We start from the raw sequence: 11,185 nt of genomic DNA on the forward strand, positions 1-11,185 counted from the left end.
GACTGGGGCTGGGCACGGCTCCGGGGCTGGGCACGGCTGAGCGCACCCCGGCGGGGCTCCAGCAGCGCTGCCACGGCCCGGCCGGCCCCGGGCAGGGGGCGCAGGTGCGGGAGGAGCCCCCCCAAACCCTCCAAACCCTCCCAAACCCCCCCAAACTCCCCCAACCCTCCCCAAACCTCCCCAACTCCCCCCAGCCCCAGCCCCGCTCCCGGCCCGGGGGGGTCCCGGCGGGCGGCGCCCGGGGCCGGTCCTTGGGCACCGCGGGGAGCGGGGCCGGGGGGGGCGGTGCGGGGCCGGGCCGGGCCGGGGGGGGCTGCCCCGCGCCCCGTGGCTCCTCCCGCGGCCGCTCGGCTCCTCCTCGCCGCGCCGAGCCCAGCGATATTTAACCTGGGCCGGGCAGCGCCAGCTCGGGCAGCACGGCCGGCGGCGGCACCCCGAGCACCCGCACCCCGAGCACCCGCACCCCGCGGCTGAGCCCGGCCCGACCCCACCGGACAGCACCGAGACCCCCCCCCCCGAGCCCCCGGCCCGGCCCGGCCGCAGCCAGGTACGGGCGGGGCCGTGCGGGAGCCCCGGCACCGGGGGCACCGGGGGGGGCACCGGGGGTGGGACCGGCAAGGGGGCACCGTGGGGTATCGGGGGACACCGGGGGGTATCGGAGGGTACTGGGGGGTACCGGAGGGTACTGGGGGGTACCGGGGGCAGCTCGACGGGGGGGATCCGGGGGCGCCGGGCAGGGGGCGCCGGGCTGGGCGGAGCGGCTCGGGTCGGGTCGGGTCGGGTCGGGCAGAGCTGGGCAGAGCCGGGCTGCGGCGCTGGGGTCCCGGAGCCGCTCGCTGCCGCCGAGCCGTGCTGAGCCGAGCTAAGCTGAGCCGTGCCGAGCCGAGCCGTGCCCTGCCGAGCCCTGAGCTTTTTTCTCTTCTCCTTGCAGCCCCGGATCCGCTGCCCCGGCCCAGCCCCGCCATGAGAGCCCCGGCGCCGCTTGCGCTGGGTTGCATCAGCTTGGTGCTGTGTCTGCTGCAGCTGCCCGGCTGCCGGCCCCTGCCCGCGGGGCGCTCGCCCAAGCACAGGTGAGCCAGCACCCAGCACCCCGCACCCCCACCCGGTCCCTCGGGGGGGACGCGAGCCCGACCCCCTGCTCAGGACCCAGCCCAGGACTGAGCCCCGCTGCCCTAAGCCCCCGCCCGGGACCTGTCTGGCACCGGACCTGGCCCCGTGCGCCTGCCCCGCGCCGCTGGGCTCTGCTCCTGGCTGCTGCTTGGTCTGGTGCCAGCAGAGGCCACGTCCCCACAGCCGTCTGTCCCGCCAGGCACCGTGTGTCCACCTGTCCGGCCACCCAGCCCTTCCCCATGGGGCTGCTCCAGCCCCGGACGCTCTCCCTGGGTTCCCCTGGGGTCCAGCACGGGGGGCACCGCTGTGCCTCCTGCCACCAGCACGTCCCCGCTGCAGGACGTGGCCCCAGACAGGGAGGGGACACCCAGCCCCATGCCAAAGCGCCCTTGTGCTGGCAGCAGGTTGGGTGCAGGGTCCTCTGGGTGCAGGGACGGCTCCTGGGGGTGTGTGGAGGGCGCAGGCTGGGGGCTGCCCCGGGTCCACGCGCTCCCTTGGTGATGTTCCTGAAGTGCTGCGGGAGCCCAGCAGCCTGCCCTGGTGTGAAGGGGGTGAACGGGGCTGGGACGGGGCCGGGGTTAATGCATGGGGCACATCGATGCGCATGGGGACAGGGGGTGGTGGGGCGCAGGGGTACCGGGGTCCGTGTGTGTGCATCTGTGTGTGTGTGTGTGCATCTGTGTGTGTGTGTGTGCATCTGTGTGTGTGTGTGCATGCCCAAAGCCCGGGCAGAGCGTGAGCGTGTGCAAGGGCTGGGCAGAGTCCCTGTGCCCAAGTGTGAGCAGGGGCAGGACGAGGTGTCTGTGCGTGCCGTGCCGGGTGGTGCCTGTGCCAGGGGCCAGGGTGCGCGTGGACGGGGCCCACGGGGGCGAGGACGGGCAGGGGCTGCGTGGCGCCAGGATCCCTTGTCAGAACTTTCTGCCGGAGGAGGAAGCTGGGAAGGGGATTAAAGCTCCTGCCGGCGCCGTGCGTGCGTGCACGCGCGGGCTGCGCGCCTGCATGTTGCTGCTTGAGGAGCTGGTTGGGGCTGTGCCCTGTGCTGTGGGAAGCCTGCGCCGGGCTCCGTGCGGCTCCGGGGCCGTGGCCGTGGGGTGGCACAGCACGGCTGCTGCTGGGGCTGCCGTCCCTGGGGCCGGGGGTGCTGCGGGTGGGTGCCTGGGGCTGCCCCTGCGTGGGTGCTGGCTCGGCGCTGGTGCTATGGGAGCTGGGGTGGGCAGCAGTGAGAGGCAGAAGGAGGGAGGGGGGCTCACCTCGGGGCTGGAAGCTGCATGGAAAGGGCCCAGGGGAGCTGCGGGGAGGCTGCAGCCCGGCAGGGCAGGGGCTGTGGGGGGGCAGTGGGAGCCCGTGAGCCTCGCAGAGCCCCAGGGACCAGGCAGGGAGCAGAGCTGCGGCGATCCCACGCGCTGCCGGATGCGCCGGGGCAAAGCCAGGGCCGGGCGGGGAACTCCCCAGCCGTCCTGCGGGAACCCGGCACGGAGCTTTTTGGGCTGGGGGCTCGGCGGGGCTGCCTGGTGAGTGCTGCCAGGGAAAGCCCCGCCGCCGGTTTCCGGGCAGCAGCTGCCTCCTGTAAACACGTCCGAGGAAGGGGCAGGCGAGCGCGAGGCCTTGCCCCGCCGGTGCTTCCTGTCCCTGCCGGGCTGCAGGAATTTGGCCTCCGTCCCTGCTCCCCGGGGCTCGTGGCCAAGTAGCGTCCAGCCTCGACCCCGACGAGCTGTGCTGGGACGAGCCCCCGGCCCCACGGTGCAGGGCCAGCAGCGCCGTGCGGCCACATCCAGCCCCGGCGGGGGGCTTGGTGGGCTCAGGGCGGTGCAGGGCTGCGTGTGCCTGCTGGGAGCAGCGTGCCTGTGTGTGCAGGGGGGGTACAGTGGGGGTGTGGGGGTGCGCCAGGTCGGGGTACAGTGGGTGTGGGGGTCTGTGTGCCAGCAGGGGAGGGGGCACTGCGTGTGCACGGGGTCACCGCCCGTCCGTGCGCACTGCGGGACGTGGGTGCGGGTGTTGGAGCGCACGGACGCGTGTGCGTGCCGGGACATGCGTGCACTGCTGCGTGCTGGGCTTGGGGCGTGCGTGCGTGTCGGCATGCACACCGGCACGGGGGTGGACCTGTGTGTGTGCAGGGGTCACGGCACGCGTGTGCGTGTTCACAGGGGTGAGGGGGGGCCGCGTCTGCGGGGACAGCTGCGCGTGCGTGGGGTTGCACCATGCGGGTTGCCCCATGGCTGTGTGTGTCTGCGCGTGGGGTTGCACCATGGCTGTGCCCTCGTGTGCGTGGCACCGTGCCGGTGGTGCAGGAAGGTGCAGGGGGCTCAGGCTGGGCTGCAGGGCTGTGCTGGTGCTGCCGTGTGCCAGCAGTGCCGGTGTGTGCGTGGGGGGCTCCCCGACACAGTTCTTGGGTGCCCCCAGCCACACAGTGTGTGACCCCACACCCTGCCACATGTTCCTGCGGGGCAGGGGGCTGGTGTGGGGCAGGGCCTGGTGCCAATGGGGTTGGGGCAGCAGATGTGTGAGCACCGGGGGCTGGGGGGCAAGGGCTCAGCTGCCACACGCAGCCCCTCAGTGCCCTGTGGCTGTGCCGTGCCCGGAGCCAGGCCCCGGGCCGGGGCTGCTGTGCCACGGCCACAAGGAGCAGGCAGAGAGGGGCCGGGGTGTCCGGGGTACCTGGGGCAGGCAGCGCCCCTGGGGTGTGGGGGTTGCAGGGGAGGTGGGCAGCAGGCTCAGCAGCCCCCCCAGCACAGGGACCTGGCACAGCCGTGGGGCAGAGCACGGCCCCAGAGGTGTCAGCGCTTGTGGGGCTGGGTGGGGGCTCCTGGACACGCTCACATAACGCAGTGACATTGGCACAGGGCAGCCGTGGTGGGACGTGGGTTCCCGTGTCCCCAGGGAGCCCTGTGGGATGGGACGAGGGGGGCCGGGAGGGACCGGGCACACATCCCAGTGCCGCTGGTTTGGAGGCTGGGAGCCTGCGGGCGCAGCCGTGCCGCTGGCAGCAGCTCCCCGCCGGCCCTCGTGGCACAGCGTGGGTACGGGTGGGTACGGGTGGGTACGGGTGGGGCTGCAGGGGGCTGCTCCCAGCCCCACGCAGCTCCCTGGGGCTTGGTGTGGGCATGGGGCTGGGGTCGGGGTCCGGCTGCACCGTGGGTGGGGGGCACCGGGCGGCTGGGCTGGGGGCTACCGGCACCGCGGAGCTTTGGACCTGCCCCATCCCGGGGGCACAGGGCGGGGGGTGGGGGAGAGCCCGGGGCTGGGGTCCCCCTGGGGAGGGGGCTTGGTGTGGGGGGGCAGCTGCTGCCTGCAGAGCCGGCTCCCCGTGGCGAGCACCCCCTCCCCGGGGGCGAGCTCGCCCAGCGCTGGCCCCGGACGCCCTCTGCAGGACGCGGCCACCCAGGGCACGCTGCGGGGCTGGGGGTGCCCCAAAGGGGCCGCATCTCCCGGGGGTCCGCGCCCCTCTGCGGCCCCCCCCAGCCCGGGGCTGTGCCGCCCACCCTCCTGCTCACCCCACGCTGCTCTCTTGCAGGGAGCCCCCGGACCGGAGACCCTCCCCGGCCTCGCTGCAGGCGCCCCGGCAGCGTCCGGCCCTGATCCCACTCCGCGGGGACCCCCCAGGACTGCAGCCCCCAGCCCCACCGCAGCTTGCAGGTGGCCCCCGGCGCAGACCACTCGCCCCCCGGCACGGCCCGAGGCTCACCCCGCGGCACGGACCCCGGCCAGCCCCCCGGCACGGCCCGAAGCTCGCCCCCCGGCACGGCCACCGCCGCGGTGCGCCCCTGGCCCCCCGGCACCCCGTTGCGCACCGGGGCCGTCGGCACGCCGGGGGCCGCCTGCACCACGCGCAGCTGCTGCGGGTGGGCTGCGTGCTGGGCACCTGCCAGGTGCAGAACCTCAGCCACCGCCTGTGGCAGCTGATGGGACAGTCGGGCCGCCAGGACTCGTCCCCCATGAACCCCAACAGCCCCCACAGCTACGGCTGAGGGCGGCCGCCCCCCGCCAGACTGCCTGGAGCCCCCCTAGGGGCTCCCACTAAAGCACTTCCAGAGGCTGCCGGGCTCGTCTGCGCCTTTCTGCGGGGTGCCCGGGGTCCCCGCGCGGGGCTGAGCCCAGCGCCAGCCCGGGATGGGGCCGCAGGGCGGCGGTGGCCCCGTGGGGACGGGGTTTTGTCCCCACGGAGGGTCCCGGCGGGACGAGCACCGTGTCACCGCGGAGCTGCTGGCCCGTGGCCCGGCCACCGGGGCTGTTGACCGCAGGTCCAAGGGGCACCGGCGCTGGCCCTTGTGCAACAGCTCGGGGCTGAGCCCCCGGCCCCGCTGCCGCCTGACTCAGCAGCTCAGCGGCCCCATGGCACCGCCTGCGCCCCCCCCGGGATGCGCGACGATGCGGGGTCCCCCCCGGCGCATCCTGGCCCACGCCTGCCCTCTGCTGTGCCCAAACCTGGGGCTTTGTGGGCGCTGCCGGGGGGGGCACGGGCAGGGGGTCCCTGCTGTCCCCAGGGCAGGGAGGGGCTGGGGACGGGGACATGCAGGGGCCACAGGAGCAGAGTGGGGGGGTCCCTTCCCAGCCCGGCTGCCCCCAGCGCCCTTCTCCTGGCGGGGGTCCCAGGTTGGGCTCAGTGCCCTGGGTCCCTTCCCAAGGCTGAGGACAGGGTGTCTGTGGGGTCCTGTCCTCCCCGGGGAGGAGGCTGCCCCCTTCCCCTGAGGCCCTGTCCTCCTTGTCCCCCCCTGAGACCCCCGAAATGAGGCTGGGACCAGCTGCTGGTGGGCTCCAGGGCATGGTGAGAAGTTCTCCTGTCCCTGTCCTGACCCCATTCCTGCCCCATCCTGACCCAATTCCTGCCCTGCCCTGTCCCCATTCCCCTCCCAGCTCCTGCCCGCCCCCGGTCCTGGTGCCACCCCAGGGTGGTGCTGAGGCGCTGGGGACAGGCCCCGTGCCCCCGGAGCACGGCTGGGAAGGGCCCCGCGGTGTCTGGGGACCAGGATTTGGGGTGGGGGGAGGCACAGACACGAGGGGACCCCAAGTTTTCCAGGCACCCCACGCTGTGATGGGGATGTGCAGCCCTGCCTGGGGCCATGCCTGTCCGCCCCCCGGCTCTTGTCCTCCCCGTGAGCAAGGTGCTGGGGGCCCAGGGCCACCCCTGGCCAAATCCCGGGAGCAGAGGGACCCCAACCTGCTGGCAATGGGGCCCAGCTGGGGGGGGGGGGACACACATGGGATGGATCCAGCCCTCCGTGGAGAGGGTGGGGGGCACGGCGTGACTGCACCCCTTCCTCCTGCCAGCCCCGTCCCCACCACCACGGGCACCCTCACCCAACGCCACCCCCATTGGCCCCATCCCTCTCACGAGCCCCCCCCGTCCCCCTGGGTGCAGCCCCCCCCCTGGTGCCAGCAGTGCCCTCGTCTGTGCCCACAGCCCCCTCCGTCCCCAGGAGCACCCAGTGCCACCCCCGAGCACCAGGGGGTGGGGGGCACCCACGGGTGCTGCTCCCGGCCCCTTGCTGCCCCAAACCACGGGGCTGGGTGGGAGCGAGACCTCAGACCCCGGCTGGGAGCTTAGCCCGGAAAATCTGGGGTCAGACTCCACGATTTTGGCCAAGCTGCGCGTGCCAGCGCTGGGCCCGTGGCCAGCTGAGCCAAGAGGCTGCAGCCGCTGCGTCGCTGCCCCTGGGACCCGCGGGGACCGGGACGACCCCTGCCTGGCCCCAGTGCCCCCCAGTGCCCCCCAGTGCCCCCCAGTGCCTCCCGGTGCCCCCCAGCCCTGCTGCAGACAGGAGGCGTCACGGCCCCGGCACTTGGGGGCACGCCGGGCACTCGCCCCCCCTGCGTATTCCAAAACCCAAAAATTCCAAAAATGGGGTTTGGGCAGAATAAAGCGTGAGACTTCCCCACGGGGGGGAGCGAGCGAACGCTGTCGTGTCATGATGTGTCGCGACGTGTCACGACAGGTTGGGTCGGGTCGTGACGGAGCCCTGCACGAGTGGCTGCTTGGGCGCAGTGCCCCGGGCAGCACCAGGCTCCCACCCCCCCATCCCAGCCGTCTGTCCGCCTGCCCCCCCCCTCCCCATCCGTCTGTCCCACCGCCCCCCTCCTGCCCCCCCAGCCCCCCTCACCTGCCCCCTTCCTGCCCCCCCAGCCCCATGGGATGTGGGGTCCGTCCCCACGCCCCCCCCCCCAGACGCTGCCCCACGGCCCCATCCCACTCCCAGGGGATGCGCTGGGTGCCCCAGCCCCTGTGGGACCCCCCCCATTTCCTCCTCCCCTCCCCCAGAGCCCCCTTCTCCCATCCCCACTGGGGGGGGGGGCAGCAGTAGGGCCGGGGCTGTCCCACGGAGACCCTTCCCCAGCATTAGGGTCTCTGCAGCCGGTGTCACCGGGACTCCCCCATGTTTGCCACGGCTGCAGCCCCCACCCCAGTGCCCCCCCAGCCGTGTGCCCCCCATGGCACCCCCGTGCCCCATGCCCGGAGCAGCGCAGCCACAACCCCACTGCCCATGGGGCTGCCGGCAGCTGGGGGTCCCCGGCGGGTCTGGGGGCTCCCCCACTCGGGGGGGTGCAGCCTGGGTCACCCCAGCCCGGGGGCTGGGCCAGGACCCCCCCAGCACCCCCCTGCCCTGGGGAGCGGCGGTGGCGGCGTGGGCTCAAACATTAACCGGGGGCCGGTTAACTGGTGACCGATTGCCCCCGCGCCCGGGGATAAAGCCGGGGGTCCCGGCGGCCGCCCCGTGCGCCCTCTGCCCCTCGCCACGGTCAGCATGAGGCCCCCCCGGGTGGTGAGTACCCCCCCTCGGGGCCAGCCCCGCTCCCCCTCTGCCGTGCGTCGGGGGCAGGAGCACCCCTGCAGCCCCCTCCCCACGACCCCCCTGTGCCGTGGGGCACAGCCCCGTGGATGTTGCCCCCCCCCCATGGGGTCTGGCGCTCAGGGAACCCCCCCACAGCTCGGCGTGATGTGGGACGCAGCAGAGCTTGGCAGTGGGGTGGCTGAGGGGGGGCAGAGGGGGGGCAGGAGACCCCCCAGGACCCTCCAATGTCCCCCCAGCCCCACGTGGATCTGATCCTCACAGATACCCATTCCCCGGGGGGGGGGTCCCATCCTCGTGGGGGTCCCACCTCCACAGGAGTCCCAGCCCCCGAGTGGACCCAAACCCCTGTGGATCCCACCCTCAGGAGGATCCCAGCCCCAGGGGGGTCCCAGCCCCGGGGGGGGCTGATCCCACACGGTCCCACCCCATGGCACACTGACCACACACACTGCTCTATGGGGACTCGGGGCAGTGCTTCTGGGCTCCCCCCCCCCCCAGAACAGGGCCGGTGCCCCCCCATGCCCTGCTTTGCTCCCTGGGGATGCAGGAGACACGGCCCCGTGCACCGGGCTGGCCGGGTGGCACGGACTTTGTGCCCAGTGGGGACATGGCCTGGGACCCCCCTCCTGGGGGCTGCAACCCCCTGTGTGGGGCGGCCGTGGGATGGGGATGGGGCAAAGGAGCAGTGGGGCCGTGCTGTGTGGTGCTGTGCAGTGCCTGGCAGTGCTGTGCAGTGTGGTGCAATGCTGTGTAGTGCTGTGCCTTGCAGTGCTGTGCAGGGTAATGCTGCACAGTGCAGTGCTGTGCAGTGCAGAGCAATGCTGTGCAATGCTGCGCTGTGCTGTGCAGTGCAACACTGTGCAGTGCCTTGCAGTGCTGTGCAGTGTAACGCTGCACAGTGCTGTGCTATGCAGTGCCTTGCAGTGCCTTGCAGTGCGGTGCAGTGCAGTGCTGTGCAGCAGTGTTGTGCAGTGCTGTGCAGTGCAGTGCCATGCAGCACAGTGCAGTGCCATGGAGCACAGCACAGATCAGTGCCACACAGCACAGCACCACGCAGTGCACTGCAGTGCCATGCAGCACCGAGCAGCACAGCACTGCAGCACGCAGCACAGCACCATGCAGCACACTGCAGTGCCATGCAGCACAGCACAGAGCAGTGCCATGCAGCACAGCACCACGCAGCGCACTGCAGTGCCATGCAGCACAGCACAGAGCAGTGCCATGCAGCACAGCACCATGCAGCACAGCACCACACTGTGCATCCTCATGCAGTGCAGTGCAGTGCCCCCCACACTGCACTTCTCTGTGCAGTGCTGCCACTGCCCCCAGGGCTTCCCTTCGGAGCTCTCGTGGTCCCCGCACCCTGCAGGGAACCTTTTGTCCCTGAGCCTTTTGTCTCTGTCCCCACGGCCGTGGGCTGTGTGTGGGATCAGCCCCGCTGACCCTGCCCCCGTGTCCCCAGGACGCCGACCCCTCCGAGGAGCCGCAGCCCGGCAAGGCCAAGTCCGAGTACCGCAACTACACGGTGAGCCGCCGGCACCGCGGGGCTGGCCCTGCCGCCCTCGGGGGGCAGCGGGACGGGGCAGCCCCCCCCCCAGCCCACCCCACTGGGCCGAGCCCCCCGAGCCTGACGCTGCGCTGCAGGAGGGGAAGCTGCTGGACCGCGTCTACAGCACCTACCTGCTGATGCACACCCACCAGACCGTCGACTTCGTCCGCAGGAAGGTGCGTGCTTCTCCTCCGGGTGCCCAGCCCCGCTGGCACCGTGGTCCTGGGGGTCCCGGGGAGGGGTCCCGGGGGTCCCCAGGCCGGTGCTCACCGCCCCGGTGCGCCCCCAGAGCGCCGAGTACGGGGGCTGCTCCCTGCGCAGGATGAGCGTGATGGAGGCGCTGGAGCTGCTGGACCAGCTGGTGGACGAGTCCGACCCCGACGTCGACTTCCCCAACTCCTTCCACGCCTACCAGACGGCCGAGGGCATCCGTCGCGCCCACCCCGACAAAGGTAGGGCCGGGATGGGGGGGCCCGAGCCCCGGGGGTGCCACCGGAGGGGGGTGACCGATGGTCCCGCTCGCCCCCAGACTGGTTCCACCTCGTGGGGCTGCTGCACGACCTGGGCAAGGTCCTGGCGCTGTTCGGGGAGCCCCAGGTGAGCGGGGTTTTGGGGAGGGGGGGGGGGCAGCGCCTGGCACCGCCACGGGCCCCCCCGGGACACTTGTGGCCGCCCCGCAGTGGGCCGTGGTGGGGGACACCTTCCCCGTGGGCTGCAAGGTGCAGAGCTCGGTGGTCTTCAGCGACTCCACCTTCCACCAGAACCCCGACAGCAGGGACCCCCGCTACAGGTGAGCGCGGCCCCTGCCCCTCTGTGTGTGTGGGGGGGGCTCGAGGGGGGGCCCAGCCCCACGGCGCAGCCCCAAGCCCAGGTCCCTGTCCCCCCAGCACGGAGTGCGGGATGTACCAGCCCCACTGCGGCCTGGAGAACGTGCTCATGTCCTGGGGACACGACGGTGAGCTGCAGCAGGGGGACCCCTTTTGGGGTGGGGGGGTGCAGGGGCTCTGCCCCCATTGCCCCCAGTGTCTGGGCAGTGGCTGCCCGCCCCCCCCAGCCACCCGCTCTCTCCGCAGAGTACATGTACAGAGTGATGAAGTTCAACAACTTCGCCCTGCCCAAGGAGGTGAGGGCTGGGGGCGCAGGGCGGGGGGCCGGGCACCCACAGCCCCCCCCTATGCCACGGCCCTGTCCCCCCTCCCCCTTAATCCCCCCCCCCAGGCCTTCTACATGGTGCGCTTCCACTCCTTCTACCCCTGGCACGCGCACGGGGACTACGGGCACCTCTGCAGCGAGGAGGACCTGCGCATGCTGCCCTGGGTCAAGGAGCTCAAGTGCGTGGTCGAGGAGCTGGGGGGGGGGGCTGGGACGTTGTGCCCCCCCCTCCCCATCCGGCTCTGACCCCCTGCTCGCTCCCACAGCAAGTTCGACCTCTACACCAAGCAGGAGGAGCTGCCCGCGGTGCAGGAGCTGCGGGGGTACTACCAGTCCCTCATCGACAAGTACTGCCCGGGGCAGCTCTGCTGGTGAGCTGGGACCCCCCCCCCGGCGCAGCCCCGGCCCCCCCCGGCACACAGCACTGCTCTCGCCCCCCCTGCTTGCCCCACGCCCTGCCCCAGGGCCCCAGGCCACCAATAAACCTGCTTGGCACGCAGCGCGGAGCTGGACGCAGCCAGGGCACGGGGCTGGGAGAGCCCCCTGGATGGGGTGGGGGGGGGGCAGCGGGACCGAGCGGGGCCAGCAC

The 11,185-nt window shown here is 72.9% G+C and overlaps 2 protein-coding genes across 2 annotated transcripts; both read left to right on the forward strand.

Annotated features, from left to right (window-relative positions):
• The first annotated feature begins 431 nt into the window (after window positions 1-431).
• ADM2 (adrenomedullin 2) lies at window positions 432-5,077 on the forward strand. Its single transcript, XM_084288344.1, has 3 exons — window positions 432-547; window positions 932-1,070; window positions 4,622-5,077. Exons 2-3 carry the CDS (start codon window positions 964-966, stop codon window positions 5,073-5,075), a joined length of 561 nt encoding a protein of 186 aa, XP_084144470.1. The 5' UTR covers window positions 432-547; window positions 932-963; the 3' UTR covers window positions 5,076-5,077.
• Window positions 5,078-5,217: 140 nt separating this feature from the next.
• Window positions 5,218-10,971, forward strand: MIOX (myo-inositol oxygenase; the record flags this gene model as incomplete). Its single annotated transcript, XM_084306486.1, has 11 exons — window positions 5,218-5,542; window positions 7,795-7,865; window positions 9,358-9,420; window positions 9,540-9,620; window positions 9,734-9,896; window positions 9,974-10,041; window positions 10,125-10,234; window positions 10,332-10,399; window positions 10,518-10,567; window positions 10,663-10,775; window positions 10,863-10,971. 11 exons carry the CDS (start codon window positions 5,218-5,220, stop codon window positions 10,969-10,971), a joined length of 1,221 nt encoding a protein of 406 aa, XP_084162612.1.
• Between the last annotated feature and the right edge of the window lie 214 nt (window positions 10,972-11,185).

The sequence above is a fragment of the Netta rufina genome, assembly GCF_964035555.1.
Source record: "Netta rufina genome assembly, chromosome: 1".
In the NCBI taxonomy this organism is placed as follows: Eukaryota; Metazoa; Chordata; class Aves; order Anseriformes; family Anatidae; genus Netta; species Netta rufina.